This window comes from Limanda limanda, chromosome 21 (assembly GCF_963576545.1).
Source record: "Limanda limanda chromosome 21, fLimLim1.1, whole genome shotgun sequence".
Taxonomy (NCBI): Eukaryota; Metazoa; Chordata; class Actinopteri; order Pleuronectiformes; family Pleuronectidae; genus Limanda; species Limanda limanda.
This window is the reverse complement of record NC_083656.1, coordinates 11,775,163-11,793,542: the sequence shown is the minus strand read 5'-3', so window position 1 is coordinate 11,793,542 and position 18,380 is coordinate 11,775,163. Positions and strand designations below refer to the sequence as shown.

At 42.7% G+C, this 18,380-nt stretch overlaps 3 protein-coding genes across 6 annotated transcripts; 1 reads left to right on the top strand and 2 right to left on the bottom strand.

The window, feature by feature from the left end:
- Positions 1–176: 176 nt before the first annotated feature.
- On the bottom strand, positions 177–5,607 carry LOC133027734 (SPRY domain-containing SOCS box protein 3-like). Of its 3 annotated transcripts, none has more exons than XM_061094825.1 (8): positions 5,487–5,607; positions 3,523–3,658; positions 2,663–2,846; positions 2,342–2,386; positions 1,877–2,064; positions 1,620–1,722; positions 1,376–1,501; positions 177–1,288 (listed from the first exon to the last, which is right to left on the bottom strand). In XM_061094825.1, the coding sequence occupies exons 1-8, from the start codon at positions 5,525–5,527 to the stop codon at positions 756–758; spliced, it is 1,356 nt and encodes a 451-aa protein (XP_060950808.1). In that variant the 5' UTR covers positions 5,528–5,607; the 3' UTR covers positions 177–755. The 3 variants fall into 3 exon arrangements, with proteins under 3 accessions (XP_060950808.1, XP_060950810.1, XP_060950809.1); XM_061094827.1 differs by lacking the exon at positions 5,487–5,607 and adding an exon at positions 4,461–4,868; XM_061094826.1 differs by lacking the exon at positions 2,342–2,386 and having other exon boundaries at positions 5,487–5,606.
- Positions 5,608–6,324: 717 nt separating this feature from the next.
- nubp2 (nucleotide binding protein 2 (MinD homolog, E. coli)) lies at positions 6,325–9,692 on the top strand. 2 transcript variants are annotated; one of them, XM_061094829.1, is made up of 7 exons: positions 6,325–6,394; positions 6,804–6,919; positions 7,319–7,517; positions 7,776–7,930; positions 8,120–8,230; positions 8,801–8,870; positions 9,418–9,692. In XM_061094829.1, exons 1-7 carry the CDS (start codon positions 6,379–6,381, stop codon positions 9,552–9,554), a joined length of 804 nt encoding a protein of 267 aa, XP_060950812.1. In that variant the 5' UTR covers positions 6,325–6,378; the 3' UTR covers positions 9,555–9,692. The 2 variants fall into 2 exon arrangements, with proteins under 2 accessions (XP_060950812.1, XP_060950811.1); XM_061094828.1 differs by having other exon boundaries at positions 6,801–6,919.
- A 182-nt stretch (positions 9,693–9,874) lies between these two features.
- Positions 9,875–18,059, bottom strand: atp6v0cb (ATPase H+ transporting V0 subunit cb). The gene is made up of 3 exons (XM_061094471.1): positions 17,790–18,059; positions 12,144–12,327; positions 9,875–11,375 (listed from the first exon to the last, which is right to left on the bottom strand). Exons 1-3 carry the CDS (start codon positions 17,860–17,862, stop codon positions 11,171–11,173), a joined length of 462 nt encoding a protein of 153 aa, XP_060950454.1. The 5' UTR covers positions 17,863–18,059; the 3' UTR covers positions 9,875–11,170.
- Positions 18,060–18,380: the final 321 nt, after the last annotated feature.

The following is an 18,380-nucleotide window of genomic DNA, read 5'->3' as shown; positions in this document are numbered from 1 at the left end:
AATCGATTTTAAGGTTATATATTTTGTAAATTAAAGAATGATATGATGTGTATTAAGTTAATACAGTATTCTGATCAATTATGTATAAATGTAAGCTGTGATGTTAGAGTGACACCTGTACACTGCATATTATGTTACTGTGTACAAATCAGTGAATTAAAATGAGCTGCACACAGTTTTCCTTTTTCCATGTATTTTATTTTATAGAGTAAGAAAGTTCATAAACAAAGCATAAACTGTAAAAACACAGTAGCAAATGATCTTGTAAGCAATAACACAACCACTGTTGACATTCAAGCCAAGTGCTGGTTACAGAGTACAAGCGCAAAAAAAGTCATTTCATGGTATCAAAAAGCAACTCCGCTCCCCCTGGAGTCCATCCCCGAGAACGAGAGTGTGAACATTCGCAAGATTTTCAGTGTGTGTGTGTGTCAATCAGAGAAGTACATTTGGCTCTTATAAGCCCCCGGATCCCCAGATAGAATTTTGCTAAAAATGAGAATGAATGACCCCAATGTCACTCTAAAATGTCAATTTGACTTAAAGTCTCACTCTCTTTTCTCCTTTCATGGACAAAGTTATGTAAATGGTATAAAATTTCTAGTTATAAAAGAGAAGCAACAATTCGCTCACGTCAAATCAAATATTGGCTAAAAGATAAGATCGCTCTTTTCTTCATGATCTATGTCAGGAGACTGATGGCAATAGTAGAATAGCTGTGTGCCAAACAACTGGAAGTAGGTTTTGACCTCAACTCATGTCCAGCGGCATCGTTTGCATTGGTAATCCTCAGGCTCTGAACAGCAGCTATCATAGTCGCTGCTGGGAGGAGTTGGAGGGCAGTGGCAAGTGCAGGGTTGAGTTCGATGGGACGTCTGACAGGTGCACTGGTATGAGGCCGCTTCGGGGAATGGACTGGTGCAGGAACTCCGGGAGGTGCAGGCACTCAGGGGCGATACCGGGCTGGGGCAGGGGCTCAAAGGCAGGCTTGTCTCACCGTGGAATTCCTCAGGCAAGTTCCTGTGCTGCTCCGAGGCCTCAGGGCTGCTGCTGAGGGTGAAGACCCAGCCCAGCTGTACGTGGAGGAGCGTGCGCAGACCTGGGGGCAGCTCCAGCGCACTGAGTACGTCTGGGCAACGGGGCAACATTTGGTGGAGCCGGGCGCAGCACAGGTACTGCAGGGAGGTGGGTGTATGACAGGCACGGATCAACTTCATACTGCTCTTGGCTGCTGTGGAGCACACCATCGGGTAAAACTTGTTGTTCGGGAGCCTTCTGGTAGCAACACCTGTCGTAGCAGAAGAGACGACAATGAAAGCGAGAGTAAAAAGCTGTTTTCTCACAAGTGCTGCTTTCATTATTGGGAACCATGTACCTATGCAGTGCCGATTCTTGTAGAAGGTCAGGGTACCATGCCAAGTGTCAAGGTGCACTCCAATGATGGAGCCTTGCCCAAACTGAGAGGAGAAGTCCACTTTGTCCCCTTTGTGCTGGAGGAGACCTGGGAATAGATATAGAGAGAAAATTGACTTTCACTTTCCTCAATGTTTGATTATTTAGGACCACCTCCTCCACAGACTTCTCGGATAACTCAATGTGTCCAACTCGGACTCTCTAACCTGTGTAGGAGAGCCCCCAGCTGTCTTCATCATGGCCCAGCAGGCTGCCAAAGTTGTACTTGAACTTCTCCAGGTTGACCTCTTTTGTTCCAATTCCCACCATCTACAACAAGCAAACCACAGAAAGTAAAACCTCAAAGGACAACAACAGGAGTTCTAGCTCACCACTAGGTCTTGTGATTGCAGTGATACTCAGCATTCATCTTTTCAAACACTGCTAATTTGTCATCAGTATGATTAAAAGAACTACTCCGCACCATATCGGTTCCATACACAGGAGAGGTCATCTTGACTTCCCAGAAGTGTTGGCCATCTGTCAGCTCCTTGGTGCCGCGGATGGCAGCTGTGCCACAGCTGTAGTCAGAGTGGAAGCTCACTTTCCTGTTGTCACCGCTGAGAAGGGCTCCGGAGGACTTGAAGTGCTCGTCCCATTCCCAGTCAAAACCTGAAAGCACAGCAGACATGCGTGCTACTGTCATGAAACGTTCATGTCTCCTATTTCACACTCTCAAATGAATCCACTACTTTAGTTTATGAGAAAATTACTTCAAATATTCCATTTAGCATTAGCTGCTAACATGCTAAACTTAGACGGAAAACATTATACCCTTTAAGCAGTAAGCATGGCTATAGACACTTCGTCTGGCGATCCTGTTTGAAACTCGGATATCTTCGTTATGTTTTGCGCAACTAAACACATGACCAGAATCTGTGGAATTTACCTTGAGTCCAGCATGGTATCAAGAATGAGTCGACAGAGTCAGCAGCTAACACACCGGGGGGGGGGGGCAGATAGGCCTTGGGACAATCAACAAAGTATTTCCAGAGGTAATAAAATCAGCTAAATGTATCTTTTGTGCAACAATATGTTTTTTACCGTTAGTGTCTTTTTAACCTTGTGTTGTAATTTCTGTGATGTGATTTACTAAAAGCCAAATATAATATGTATAAAAAAAGGAACTTTCATATTAATACAAAGGCCATATTGTGACACAAGTGTTGTTTCATGTGGTGAATCTCAACATTTCTAAGATTTGGCTCACTCTGATCCTCCTCCCCACAGAGGCAGTCACTGATGGCAGCTATTCCCTGGCTTAGCTCTTCCTGTGGCTGACACTGGCAGAAGGACTCCCCTATCGACGCCGCTGTGCTGGGTAAGGCCACCACGTCAGAGACAGCCTGGGAACTCACAGCATGGTAATCCACTTTAGCCTCCATGTCGCTGATCTGGTGGAGACAAACAGTACAAACAGCATCACGTAAGTCCAGGGACGTGGTCATGGTCCAGAAATGATGGTTCGGTCGAATGGAAAGGAAAAAAGCTTTTCGGATTATATTTACTGTTTTATCCATTTCACTGTCAGGTGCAATTTTGTAAAAAAAAAAAAAAAAAAGAAAAGAAGACAGGTTGCTAAACCAGGACAGGGAAATAATAATCTTGCTGTATTGCACAGTAATCCCAAAAGCGAAATGAGAGCCAGCACCCATATGCCATGTTTCAAACCATGTCAACTAAAACCTGTTCATGCTTCCTATTGGTGAGAGAAGTCATGTGAACCTGAAAGTAAAATTAGACCCTTTCCAAAAATACCATCCTTCCCATGGATGATGTGACCATGTCTTACACATGGCCATTTCAGACAGGCCACAGTCCCAGTGGAAAACTACTGGTACTCATGTAGAAATAGTATCTTTACACAGCCACGGCTCCTCTTTGATTTTCTGCAAAGAAAAAGTATGTTTCTCATCCACTAACAGTCAACAAGTACTACTTGTGTCTCATTCTCCATTTATTTGCATTTCTATCTGAATTTCCCACATTTCACACCCCCTCCTTTTAAATTCCCACTTCTCTATTCATGCTTCCATCTTTTGTTCTACCCTTACACCCTTGCTGCCTCACCTCCGTCGAGATCTGGTCTTCCCACTCATCTCTGTCCATCATCTGGATCTTTGCCATGGCATCTGTCTCTCGCCGTGTTTCGCTCCTGGCCCAAGGCCGAGCCCGGCCATTTCTTCCTCGTCTCAGCATGGCAGCTCTGTGAAGGGAGACCCACAAACCCTGTGACCAGCTGGTAGGAATCGGTACAGATTCATTTATGATAGATACTTATTCATATTCAATCACACATTTTCCCAAACTAGCAGTCTATATTCAAAGAAGAGAGACACAAATAACTTTATGTTTCAGACGGAGGGAGAATTCAGGGGGGAATTCTCATTGCTCTAATTCAACTGAATATGAGTTGAACTGCAAAATTACCTCACTTACAAATTGAAAACATCTGAAACCAGTGAGTATAAATTTTGTTTGCATGATTTCATTTTCAAAGATGAGGTTTGACTGATAACATTTGGGTGCAGTGTGCTTTCTCCCCCAAAAATGACTCAAAAATTCTCACTGTGTTTCCCAAGTGACTTACAAACTTGTTGGACAGCTAAAACAAGAGTAACAAATATTCACTTAGGCACTTTTCCCTCAGTTCAGTATGTTTGGGTTCTTGATCAGTCCTTACAGTCAATAGGAACCTGCAGGATATCATTTAGAGAGAAATGTCTCCTTCCGACTGATCTTTGTGTGGTAGCTCGCCTATTTCTATCCGTCCCATATGTCACAGTTGGCAACAGGAAGGGTTTCCACGCACTTGTTTAACCTTTAAACCCAACTCTCTGCTATGCCAGACTGGTAGCTTTGTCGGCCGCATACACACAAGACACAGACAATGTCGTTCAAACTAGTGACTGCTATGTTTATCAAGTAGAAGAAATAGATTTGAATACATGCCTGTCCTAATATTGACTGTGACACTGGACTACAGAATTATATGGCAGTTTACATACCTGTTATTTTCGGTTCTGGTAATGGTGGAAGTGGATCAAAAATCCTGTGATAATAATTAAAAGATTTTGGAGAAGTCCTGTTAAGTCGGTTCCATCAGGACAACCAACAGAAAGTGACACGCTGCATGTCCGTCATGAAGACTTCTCTAATAAACACTGAGCAGTCAGTGAGGCTGATGCATTCCACTGAAAAGAACACGATTTGTCTGGTAATGTAAACACAAGCATTATTCTTAGTTGCTGTTGTCACACTCTCCTCTTGGGCTCATTGACCCGAAAAAGAGAGACAAACACAGACCGAGAATATGTTTGCTTTTGAAAACACATGTCTGTGTCGAACTCTTTCGCAGCCGTCAGTAATCATTACAATCAATAACCTTGGATTGGTTTTGATTTTCTGAAAAGTAAGAAAAGTAAGAAAATAATTGTTTTAATCCACATGTAGCAGTAAAAAGCTTTAAAATACAAAGTGCATTAGATTTATTCTATAGTATAAGAATCATTCGTTGCCCCATGAAGACTTGTTGTTTTCCCAACGCCCCTGGACCTAACATGACGTCTCGGTTAATGTCAGTGCCGAACGCAGGAGCTGGTGACTGCTTTTCAAGCAGGTGCAGGGGATACACGCCAACAATTTAGATTAGTTAGTCTGGAGGTAGTCTCACTTTAATTGGTCTTTACCCTACATACTGTTAATGCATCATGCAAACCAGTCAGGTCAAATTACAGTACCTCTATCAGCCAGTGTGCGAGCGTGACAGTGATCTGGATGGGTTCTGTTTAAGATGCTGAAATTATTGAGAATGATTCTGGTGCTAATCATTGGATGTGACCTGTAACAGAATCTGATCTTCTATTCAATACACAAAACAGTGAAATCTGCAATCTGCTCTACATAGTATCATACATCCATACATAGTATCTCCCAAATATCTCCACCAAATACCTTAATATGCAGCTTCTTTCATCTAAAATCCATTCATCTACAGTGCAGCAGGGATTTTTCTTTTTTCTGTATGCTCTTACCTTACAGCAGTCTTCCTGTACATTGTCTTGCAATGGCTCATTTGAAAGTCGGTGTGCCACTATAACTATAAGTGACTGTGTGACAGTTTGCACACTGTCCCACTTCTCCTAGCGAGACGTAAACATTACCTCTCCACGCCCTCGTCTCCTGCTTATTGGATAGGGCCTGCAAGGAGGAGGGTTTTATGGTAATGTACTTAGTTACCTTCACCTAACTGGGGTAACAATATAATCTGAACTTTGACCTATGTGAAAATCATGTGCTGGGTTCTGTGGTAATAACACAGGGGACTGACATGCTCTAAAACTTGGTATTTGGTTATATTTACCATTTACTTTACCTAAAATACTAATGTTATTTAATGTATAATGTATGTTGTTAGTTATCATTTTTTGCTGCTGTTAGTGTAAAGTGTCTTGATTTCCAGTATATTTGGGAGAATAAAATATCTATACATATACCTATATCTATATTCATATCTTTGTCTATATATATATATATATATATACCTTTACTTGTATATATCTACATCTATATCTAAATATCAACATTGTCATCTACATCTTAATCTGCATCTACATCTACATCTACATGTAGATCTATGTCAACATCTTTATTCACATCTTTGTGCTTTGTTAGACGTGTGTACTATCACATGTGATTATAACCAACAAGTAAACCAGCCATGCTAATTCTGATTATGATATTTCGTGGGGTGTTCGAACGCACCATATTGTGCCTCGGCAGCCTATTGGTGGCGCTGCGCAAGAGGCGGGACGTAGATGCGAGCAGTGCAACACAATTGGAGAAACAGATGAGCACCCTATGACGTCACCAGGAAGTGGCTCAATCCGGTGCTGCGTGTGCATGTTGTAGTCCCAAGTCTAAAACATGGAACAAAACAACGGTAGGTGGAAAACAACAATTCTACAAAATTATCAAGACGCTTCAGTCTGACGTGTAGCTTGTTAATGTTTACATTAGCTGTGTGTGTGTTATATGCTAAAAGATGGCAGCTAACACAACCCGCTGCGTGTAGGGTGACAGCTTGTATAACTTGTTAGCAGAAGCTAACTGGAAATAAGCTCAAATTGTACATGATAAACTTTGTCAGCTGCTAAAACGCCACTGAGATAAATAGCGAATGTAATAAGAAGCTGTTACATCGTGACCTCTGACCCACTTCCTGTGTTGAACCCGTGACCCGGGTCCCGACCTGTTCCTGATAACATCCACTGTTCTGATCGCCATGTGCAGATGAGAGAGAACCCTGATGTGTTTGGTGCACTCACCATGTTTCTCTGTTCCTGCAGCAGAAGGGAATCTGGCCCAGGTTCGACACGTTGTGTTGGTCCTGTCCGGGAAAGGAGGTGTGGGAAAGAGCACCATCACCACAGAGCTGGCCCTGGCTCTCAGACATGCTGGCAAGAAGGTGTGCGACATGCAGAGAGGCCATACAATATGTACACTGTGTATTGTGTATTAAAGTCCATTCATTATTTCCCACTCAAGGGATAGTTCACTGAAAAATGAAAATTCACTCATTATCTACTCCCCACTACGCCGATGGAGGTGGTGGTTGAAGCGTATGAAGAAGTTGTGACCATTTAGTTTGATTGTTTTGGAAACAACACAAGTGTTTTGTGGACTCAAACACTTCACCCACCTCGCCATCATTTTCATTTTTGAGTGAACTATCCCTTTAAGCAGCTGCAGTCACTGTCATTCTGCTATGAGTGTTTTTACAGTTTTGTATAATTATGCACACTCTTACTGACTTCATCATCCTCATCATCATCATCATCATCATCATCATCCTCATCCTCCTCAGGTCGGCATCCTGGACGTTGACCTCTGTGGGCCCAGTATCCCGCGCATGCTGGGTGTGGGCCGGCCTGATGTGCACCAGTGTGACTCGGGCTGGGTGCCGGTCTACACCGACGCCCAGAAGAGCCTCGCCCTCATGTCCATCGGCTTCCTCCTGGACGACCCAGATGAAGCAGTGGTGTGGAGGGGCCCCAAGAAAACAGGTGTGATATTCTACTGTTGTTAATAGAGCGACCGACTTATCAAGGGGCTGAGGAAATACACTGATATATCACTTTAACAGACATATTGGTAGTTGTCTTATGTTTGCAGCTTTTTTTGTTTTAGGATATTTACACGATAGACTTTTGACTCTTGGAAGATTTGCCTCTACTTAAGCCCCGTGCCGCCTGCCTTGTACTTAAACTTGATCTCGTCCTCATTGGCTCAATGGTTAACATCTCTGACCTTCCTTCCTGCAGCTTTGATCGCCCAGTTCGTGTCAGACGTGGCGTGGGGGGAGCTGGACGTGCTGCTGGTGGACACGCCCCCTGGGACGTCTGACGAGCATTTGGCCGTACTGGAGAACCTTAAGAAACACAGAGTGGATGGAGCCATTTTGGTCACAACACCGCAGGTACGCACAAATTGACCCGTGTAGAGAGAACCTTGTCTATTTACTGACAGTGCATCGTCATGTTTAAATGCTGATGTTACAAAAACAGTTGAGTGTCATCACATATTTCCTGTGTTTATAACTAGTTTATAATTATCCAGATTCCTGACATTGAGTGTTAATTGCCGTTGCTGGTCTTGTTTGCTTCAGGCTGTATCGACAGGGGACGTGAGGAGAGAGATCACCTTCTGTAAGAAGACGGGCGTACGAATCCTGGGCATCGTAGAGAACATGAGTGGCTTTGTTTGTCCCCACTGCTCCGTAAGTAAACTCTCATACCATCGATTGGGCAGATCAGACATGAAATACTAATATCTGGTTATGAACCTGGAGTCACAGTCACATGTGTTTCCAAAGCCGTCTTCAGACATAAAGAAAATATTTTTTCCCTTTACACGAATAACGCAGCAGGAGATTGTTCGGGGCAGATACATTCTCACATGGGCTCATTTTCTGGGCATTTCACCAGGGGGCGCTGGCAGGAAACTTTTCATAAAACGTCCAGAGCAACTGACTCAGACATCTGCTTTTGTCTGAAAGAAGCTCAAGTATATAAAGATGATGTAAGAGCCATTATGCAGTGTGTGTGTATAGTTAAATATTTATGTTGGTTTTATAGTTTCTTATATTATCCAGGTTTGTAGTTTAAGTTTTGTACAGTTAAATTATATTTTGTATATTGTGGTTTCTATATTTCATTTGTTTTGCGCACTGTTTGCGTTTTTACAAATCCACTTCCCTCTAGGTCCGTTTTAAATATGTAATTTACTAGAATACATTTTTTTTGTTTAGATTTGTGCATCAAGTTTAATTACTATTCTCTTTTTCCAGGAATGCAGCAATATTTTCTCGAAGGGTGGTGGTGAAGAACTGGCCAAACTGACAGGATCAGTCTTCCTCGGTAAGAACAGCAAGATAGAATTACATGTAATATCAGGTTGCGGCCACAGGGTGTCACAACACACATCGAGTGTGCATCACTCCTCTGCCTCCATTCATCACTGCTGTGCTGCCAAAATGGTCGATGTTGATTTCAGTGGAGTGGCAGCAGGTTTGAAAGAGGAATAATAACTCAAAGATACGCATAAATCCATAATTCTCAGTCAAAGCAATAGATTTTTTTTAACGGTCTCCCTCAATGGTTATCCGCTTTGTGTGGAGATCAATCTCTGGAGTAATGATGCGGCTAATTCAGCTCAGCCTGGGGCGGTGGGACGGCATCTGCCACTGCTGCATAGCTGTAGCCAGCAAAGGAAACTGTACCATGTCCTTGTGGTCCTTTAGACGGTGTTAGATGTTCCCTATTGATGCTCATTAATTATGGCATCACGTAACGATGCTAATCATTTCTCAGTGACGTATCAGATGTGTTATCTAGAAACTACAGCGGTGGCGTCATTTGGATAATACATAAGCTCAGTAATCAACACTCGTCTTCTCCATTTCAGGTGCCGTGCCCTTGGATCCTCTGCTCAGCAGCAGCATAGAGGAAGGCAAAGATTTCACACAGTCATTCCCCGACAGCGCCACCTTCAGTGCCATCAGCAGCATCACACAGACTCTGCTCGGCAGTCTCCAAGCTTGAGACAGGGGGTTTAAATATCTGGATCGCGCTCACGTCAGTACATAGGCTCTGTAATTTGTACAATGTTATGCAGAGTTGTGTTATGCTATTTTTCTATTTTGCGTTCTTCCTGTACAGTTAAATAAAAAAAAAAGTCTACCTGCCCTGTGTAGTTCTCTTTCAGTTGCTGCATTAACCAGCTGTCACAGGAGATTAATATAGTACAAAAGCAATTTTGAGGAAGTGCTTCAGTAATAAATCTCATGCTGCTGGTACAGTACTTAAATGTGTTAGTGAGATGTGCAATACTAGGAACTATATTTTTGGAAGCCAGTCAAATCTAAGTTGGAATCTTCTTTAATTCGATCGTGAAAACATTCACATCCGACACATCAGGATAACTTCAATACCAGTGGTAATACAGGGTTGGAGATTGGTGCTTCAGGAAAACGCAGCAGCTCCATCTTCAGAAAACTCACTCCAGATCAAACCTGAACAATCGTTACGTGAATTCAGGCCAAACTCATTAATCTCACCAAATTTCTGCTGCTACATTTGATACCATCAAGTCGTCTTGCATCATTTACACACGTGATTTAGTTTTTTAGCAGGAACTACACGTGAAACTAGCTTCTTGATCTGGAATAAATCTTCTGAAAGTAGCCTGCTCGTCAGCGTCGTATCCAACAGCAACAGAACACTGAAACCCATGCAGGACTTTGAATGGCTGGAATGTGGAAGAGATGGAAGTACAGCCACAGATGAGGGGAGGGGGGGTGAAGAAGATGGAGAGAAGATGACTTTTTTTGGGAAATTACACTTGTGAGACCCAACATGGGACGCACACACCTTTAATGCAAACAGCAGTACTACAGGAAAAACACTGAAGTTTGAGAACGGTTGCGTAATGATTAGAATACAGCTACACATAAAACTCCCACTCCACCAGCAACATACTAAAGGCAATCTTAATTATTTAACCAAGAATTACATCCAGAGGAATTCCAACCACTTATCACAATTAACCCACAGTGCATTAAATCTATCTATATAGATATTCATTTGTCTGTATATATATATGTATAATATATCCTGGGGATTAAAGACTTTTGCTGCATTAAACAGTTCAACGAACAATTTCTTATATAAATAAAATCAGTGGAAAAAAAAATCTTAAGTCCATACACATTTCTCTTTACAAATAGATCCTCAAGATTAATGCAGATATTGTGACAACTCCCAAGTCGATATGGGAGGAGAAAAGCTGTGAGGCCCTTTGGTCAGCGCTCTAAGACCTGGAGGCCGAGCTGCCTCAGCCGGCCTCGTGGCCTGAAATAAGTGGAGGGAAAAAAGGAATCTTCTTCATCAATTTGTTTTTGAAACAAACACACACACACACGCACACACAAGACAGACAAATCACTACATTGCGCATTTACAAGTTGACTATCAAATTGGGACGACTGTACATGTTGTTGAGATAAGACCATATTTACGGAGCCGTGTATTCGTTTTCCCCCACTTTCACTTCTTTCCTCTTGTGTGGCAGAATTTTTTTTACAATTATTTTGCCTCATTTGACTCTTTCTCCAGCAGCAACATAAAGGACAGATCTTTTAGTGGAGATGTGTGGGTGTTTATTTCGTGGAGAGAATGAGGGCAACGATGAGCCCGTAGAGACCCAAGACCTCTGCGAAAATCAGGATGAGGATCATGCCCACAAAAAGCCTTGGCTGCTGAGCTGTGCCTCGGACGCCTGCGTCGCCCACGATGCCGATTGCGAAGCCTGCCGCCAGCCCACTGAGGCCCACGCTCAACCCAGCTCCCAGATGAAGGAAACTCCTGGAGACACACAGAGGTCAAGTAAAATGGATTAACAATTTGGACAACAGGGTTAGGCTTAGACAGTTTTAACTCAACATGTGAAAGTCAGAGCTCATTCATTATTTGTCTCCTCACTCATGTGGTAAAAGCTGCTCAGTTGATCACACCTCTTTGCCATAAAACCTTCTGTCAAAAAGTGTTCTGACCGCATTTGAAGTATTAACATGGGAAGAGCACATAGCCGGTATACAAGGATGGACGACATGATTGTTTCCCAGAAGCCAAAGTGCCTCCATTGCCACCAGGTGACAGGCTGCAGTACAGGTCATACACCTGGCCCTCCTCGATGTATACTTTATGTAAGTGCACTTTACTCACGTTGTTAAACTGCAGAGTAGACCAGTGTTGATTATGAGAATGTGGTGTCCACGTGCATTGGTGTGACCAGAGTGAAATTGCAGTCATTTACGTGTTTAACCACGTGGCTGTGTTCATTGTGATGAACAACTATGTAATTCAGGACAACAGTGTGGTTGTTTAAGAGTTTATGATTAATGGAGCTATATCAAAGCTAGTGCAACACAGAGCATGCTTGTATGTGTTGATATTAAATGACAATAACACCACTTGTGACTTAAAGAAATCTGGAAAAGTGCCACATCACCATTGCTTTAGAGCTCAAATTTGCTTCTGAATGCAAAATTTGTCTGTAGTATGTGTGGACAATTCAAATAAAATGTATAAAACACAAAAAGGGTCAAACTTGAACCTATTAATTCAACTCACTTGTAGAGGGTGACCTTCTCTGAGATGTTGTTGGCAATCAGCACTGCTACTACCAGGCCGTAGATGGCTATGATACCCGCCATGACCACAGGGATGATGGACTTCATGATGAGCTCCGGCCTCATCACGGACATGGCGGCAATTCCCGTACCGCTCTTAGCTGTGCCATAGGCTGCTCCCAAGGCTGGTGGGGAAGAGAAACAGAATGCAACTTCAGTTAATCATGAGGCCAAAAAACAAGGCAGAAGTGAAATAAGGAATGAAGCAACAACAGAAAAAAAACGTTTCTGTTCCCTCTAAAAACCCAATGTGGCTTGACTTGGGAAATTTTTTTTTTTAAAGTTTGGAAATACCAGATCACGTTCTCTCCGACTGAAAGAGAAACTATGCAAACTAAAATAAACAAAACTGCAGTGCCAGTTTGTGCCTAATCTCATTAAACTGCATTAGCTAATTTCATTTTACAATTGAACCTGCTGCAGGGCTACAAATGGCTCTGAATGAAAAAGCCCATTAGGCCTCAGCACACGAAAGACTGCTGACGTCAGAAGAGAAGTGGGATTGACGTCTCCGGAGTCAGATCTAGTACTGGAGAGAGACCATGGAAGGACTAGCAGAACACAATGGTGCAACATCTGCTGTGTTCTATATCCGGTTCGCACTAGTCTCATGAGTAACACTGCAATGTGAGGGAGAAGGAGGGGAGCAAAGCGCTTCGTCAGCATGTTCGCTTTGTAGCCTGTGACGCCGAGGAGAAAATCTAGTGCCTCCTACGTCACACAGGCGCACAAAGAGGAGAGTGACAGAGAAAATCAATAATCCATCTTCTCCATTATTAGAAACTATGTGAACAAATATAGAACAGCAGCCATCAATCAATAACTGGTTGTAATTCTGCACAGCAACATAAACATTTGAACAGCTTCCAGGTGAATGAGAATCTCGAGCAACGCCCAACGACGACTGTCAGAGCAAGGCAGTGTGTCACGAATCAGACGTGTTGGACTAGATATCCCCCTGCCAGAGGGACGCGTGTGCGCTTGTGTGTTTAAATGTGATAAAGGGGAAAGCTTGGAGATTACACTGACCACAGCATATAATATATTGGTCCGCACATGTCTATTAAATGGGTCATCATTTTGGCAGTACTTCCACTATGAAGCCCATGCGGTATATTCTCAGAGAGTCGGGAGACGTTTCCCCCGCTTTCAGTTTTGTAGATGCTGCGTTGATGCTAAATATAGCCTCAGTCCTCTGCAGGTCCTCCATCGCACTGGCGAAACATTTTGTGTCTAGCTGTTACTATGTCACTTGTGAATGGCCGTTAAAGTGGCTGCATACAACAACCACTAAATCATACATAATAGGATCAAATCATGTAACGCAATAAGCAAACAATTTGCATAACTGTTTGATTCTGACGTGTAGGTTTCTTGTCTTTTTATAACCAACAAACAACGATTAAGTCGGAAATGGCTCTCGAGATATCATCTTAGAAGACTTGTCCACACAGCCTGAGGTCCCCTGCCCTGTGTATCTTTATTTTTTGGGAGAATGTGTTGAGGTAGCCTGACATCGTTCTGGTTAATTCCAAGTCCAGCTGAGAGGCCTCGTCGATGTAAAGGCAAAATAGACGATAATGCATCAGTCTTCAAATGTGGGCATGGTGGTCGGCCATGTCCACAACTACATATCAATTTATCACTCAACTGAGTTCTAAAGCATTCATTCACTGTATATGCATTTTTCACAACATTTAGCCTGAGTGAAGCCAAACAACCATGATAGCAACCATCACTTCCATACAGGGTTAGTTGCATACAGCTGTTAAAATATGCTTTATAATGTTATCGAAACATTTCTACTGAATATAACCCTTGACCATCAAACCAGAACGATTGTCATTTTTTTTCTTTTCTTTTACTAAATTCCAACATCTTTGCTCAAGGCCTAAATTGTCAAATCCAAAATGATATGGTACATCACATCAAGCAAACTGACATCGGCACAAGGAAGAATAAAAATAAACCTTTGCAATTCAATATAAAAAACTGGCTTAGATCCAAAAACACACCTCGTCATTAAGCAACAATTCTTTAGAACAATATTCTAGCAACATCCAAGGTTTCCACTGAACAGCTGTTGTAGTCATTCGTCCATCCATTCTTAATAAAATACCTACAGGAAAGGTATCCTGGGACTCCATTCTTCTTGTGTAATCTTGGCCTCACTGATGTGTGACAGGTGATTGCTGACAGAGACTCTTACAACGACATTCTGTCCTGACGATTATAGGTTTGATGTTGTGAAAGGGCGGCATCTGCAGTAGTGTGGAGGCACAACCTCTGGGTTTTAATCCTAATCCCTCAGCTTAGGTAAAGAGCTTTTTACCCCCTTTTTCTTTGTCCCTTCCCAGCAGAATATTTGATGTATGGGATGCCCTTGTGACGCCATGTGATGTCAGAGCAGGCGGTGCCTCCAGCTTGGGAGGGGTCTGTGCGCGAAATGCCCAAGCAACAGAAAGGCGACTGATCGGCCGTGGGAAGTGAGTGAATGAGGAAGCACTGGATTTAAGGAACAAACGACAAAAATCAGGAAACTCTCATAGATAAAACCATTTCCAGTCTTACAAAATAGCAAGTTAGTTGTATGTGTAAAACATGAGGCTGGATACAGGAATAAGGAGACACACCGACAAATCTCATGGATGTCGAACAAATGCTGCCGTCACAGAGTTAAACTCTTCAAGTAACTGAAAGCATTATAAAAATAACTGTTCAAAAAGATTACTTCAAATGTCCAGTATCGTATTAATCTGCAATGTCTGGAAAAGCTTACACACATTTATCAGGTCAATTATCCAGGATCTATGGCTCCTATATACTTTAACTGTTCTTGGAAGAGAAGGTTAACAGACGAACTCCAGCACAGCTATCATGGAAGTGTTGAAGGGTTATCACACCTTGTGAGTGTCACCTGCTCTGAACCAGGGATCACTACAAGGCCCCAGAGGGTAAAACAATGCTGCATCACCTGACACCAGAGGATCACAGCAACTTACAGTCTGTTCCAGAAAACAGACCCATTTCTTTAAATTACCCTTCTCTCATTATCAGGATAAGGAACGTTAAGTGTGTCATTGATTGACTGACAGCAGTAATCTCTAAATCGCTGTCATATTCCCTGGGCTTGTGTCAGGCTGATGTTACAGGAGCACAAGCTACAACTGCGTGTCGGAGACTCCACTACACACCGTAACATCGATCCTAGCAAGCTGAAGCCTGAATCATCAAATGTCCCCATCCATCCCACCACTACCACCACATCCCTTCTTTGTGCCAGCATGATCCCTTCCTTACTAGCTAATTCCCCAGCTGTCACTCCTTCACCACCGCAGACCAGTACTATTGACCTCAGGGGACGCCGTCACCGTCATGCTGCCCTTGCCCATCGCTAGACAGTAAAACAGAGCTGACAAGAACAGGGCTGGCTTTGGCATCCAACTGCCGGGTACTGTTGAATAAAATAAAATCTTATAGTTTTATCATTGAAGATTTGAGTTGAAATATAAAACAAATCTATGACAATTTCTAGCCAGTAAAGGGGCCAATTTATCAATTCTATTCACAAATTTGTGAGGTTGTCTTGGACAATATAATCCTTATAAAAGATGCTGATAACAGTGTTGCACAAGTGTGGTTTTGTGCTGGTCTTAATAAAAGAAAACTAAAAAGATTTTGTTAAATGTCAAAATGCCACTGAGGAGCCTGCAGTTGGCATGCTGATTGCAAAAATGCCAAATAGAGCAGTTTGAATTTCTGAATGTCCATCTTTCAACCATTCATCCAGCTAAGGACTTTCCAGGAGTCTGGCGGCGCTATGAATCATCTGCACTCATGTGATGCACTTCAGAATGCTGGACATACCAGATACTGAGTTGTGCAATTGTCTTTATTCCAGATGAAAACTGAATGAGATTTGCTCATTGATTGTACTGTAAAGTTTCAAATCAACAATGTGATTCCTAATACTTACAAATAAAATTGAAAAGACGTTGCATATTGCATTTAGCAGTGTAATTGAAATCTTCATATTGAAATATTCTAATTGGCATATAGCACATTTATTTGTGATAGTGTGTGACAACATTGCCAATACACTTAAATAAGCGTTTGCATCTATGAATTTGTGACCAAACACAAGATAAGGTGGGGACAGGAGCCAAGATCACATTATGTCACGAAAAAGCTCTTTATAAACACAGTATATTTCAAGGTCTAATAATGTTGCTCGATGAAAACCTAAGTATAATTCTGCAGCCAGTTCTGCCAAAAGGCCTCGAGATACAGTGGGTCAAACTGTAAAACTGTCATTTAGTAGCGCATTGATTTCCCATTGTAACGGCATCGATCCCACCAGTGAACCCAGTCAGATGGAAGCTTTTCCTGGGTTGCAGTTCACAAATGGCACATGATGTGAGGCCTACCTTGAAATAAAGGAAGACTAAGAATAAAACTAGGAAACGGAACCATAAACCCAGTATGGCTTATTATGAAAGAAGCCAGTCTCAAAGTGCAAGTTCAGTGCCACATCAGAGTTACTATTTATGAACACTGATAGCAACAGTGATGTTAAATCTTTTTTTGTCTGTAAAATGAGCCACAAATTGATCACTTTGGCGTTTTTATTAATAATACTCCAGACCAGTAGCAAGAGGGCAATTCCAAGTCAGAAGTCTCATCATGTGATAGTCATGTGACCTTGTGTCATTCCTTTGAGCAATAAGGAAGTTGACTAGCTGATCCTGGTTTCCAGTTTTCATTAAGGATGTAAAAATATACAGTTTTAATTATCAAATGACTCAATGTCGCATCACTGATTTGACAAGATAATCAATTATTGCAGAATAGCAGAACAGTTAACGCAGAACGATGTCAACTCAAGTCATCACATGGTTTCTACATTAACAGTCCATTACATACAAAATATCGCATGAAAGCCAAACGATTTTTGATGTTAACACCATTAACCCTGCATGCAGAAGTGTGATTGGTATTTTGCAGAAAATGTGGGCATTCAGCCCAAATCATCTGCTGAGAGCATCAAGCTAACACGCAGCTAGCCGCGGGGGGGTAAAAGAGGCATTTCGACAGCGTGAAGCTTTCAGATTCCGCGGTAATCACAACATGACAGAACGATCCGATCGTTTCGACTGAGTCACTGTTTTATCATTTCCGTTCAAACACAGCATTGAGCCTTTGCACAAGGGATTTACGCTACAGTCGAAGCTAACGAATGTAGTCGTCATCAGCTAGCCAGCTAGCCTGGAGTGGTCTTCGCTGCCTGGCAGTGAGGTAGCACGACTGACAACCATTATCGAACTAACATTAAATAAACACTAGCTAATAACAAGTGAACCGCAAGTCGCTAGCATCGCCAGCTAGGTCTGAATCAATGACAGCTCTAGATAAGCACCGCGACGTTAACCTTAGCAGAGCTAGCGGGTGGCGTTCGGCTCCATTGGAGAGACCGTGGCTGACAAGTCGAGGATGAGCAGCCGTGAGGATGGGCACAGGGTTTTCCCACACAGCGACATTTTGTATCTAACACACAGACATGAGAGATGGTTGGTGTTGTGATAATTACCGCTGAACACCATGGCTGCAGAGGCGCCCATCACTGCGAAGAACGGAGAGTACTCGGGGGATTCGGTCGCCATTCTTCCTCGTTCGGTATAAAAAAGGATATGTAAACTAAATGTAGAAAAGATGAACTGTTAATGGCGGGTCCGAGGAGACTTGCACTTGGCGTAAAAAGGATTCGAAGGCCACAGTCTTGAGATGCGGAGGGAAACCGTGTGACGCCGCCGTACAGTGTAAACGAACGAGTCACGACTCTCCCGATAAATACCCGGCGCAGCGGCACAAAATGGCGAAGCGGAAAAAGTCACCTGACCGGCCGTACGGTGGAAACCTATCATCGGCTGCGTGTGTGTGCGGGGAGGAGACAGCACCACGGGGCTCGGTGATCATAACTACGCGCACATCGCACTTATAAAACAATAGGCGTGTACAAGGGGAGTGTTTTTTAATATTTGTGTTCATATTTCCTCCTTTTTAGTTTCTGAAGGTCACCCCTGTCAGACATCCAGTTGGTATGCTCCGCTGCAGGCTCTCCCTTTGACACTGAGGCATTCACCCTTCAGAGGATTGGGATAAATAAGACAAATCTAAAGAG

Coding starts and splice junctions, on each gene's coding strand:
- nubp2 (XM_061094828.1), top strand. Junction 8,231..8,800: donor TTGTTTGTCCCCACTGCTCC/GTAAGTAAACTC, acceptor CTCTTTTTCCAG/GAATGCAGCAATATTTTCTC. Junction 8,871..9,417: donor GACAGGATCAGTCTTCCTCG/GTAAGAACAGCA, acceptor TCTCCATTTCAG/GTGCCGTGCCCTTGGATCCT.
- LOC133027734 (XM_061094825.1), bottom strand. CDS start 5,527: ATGAGCCATTGCAAGACAATGTACAGGAAGACTGCTGTAAG. Junction 2,065..2,341: donor GATACCATGCTGGACTCAAG/GTAAATTCCACA, acceptor CTGTGCTTTCAG/GTTTTGACTGGGAATGGGAC. Junction 1,289..1,375: donor CAAGAATCGGCACTGCATAG/GTACATGGTTCC, acceptor CTGCTACGACAG/GTGTTGCTACCAGAAGGCTC.
- atp6v0cb (XM_061094471.1), bottom strand. CDS start 17,862: ATGGCGACCGAATCCCCCGAGTACTCTCCGTTCTTCGCAGTGATGGGC. Junction 12,328..17,789: donor TGCAGCCATGGTGTTCAGCG/GTAATTATCACA, acceptor CTTCCCCACCAG/CCTTGGGAGCAGCCTATGGC. Junction 11,376..12,143: donor GAGAAGGTCACCCTCTACAA/GTGAGTTGAATT, acceptor GTGTGTCTCCAG/GAGTTTCCTTCATCTGGGAG.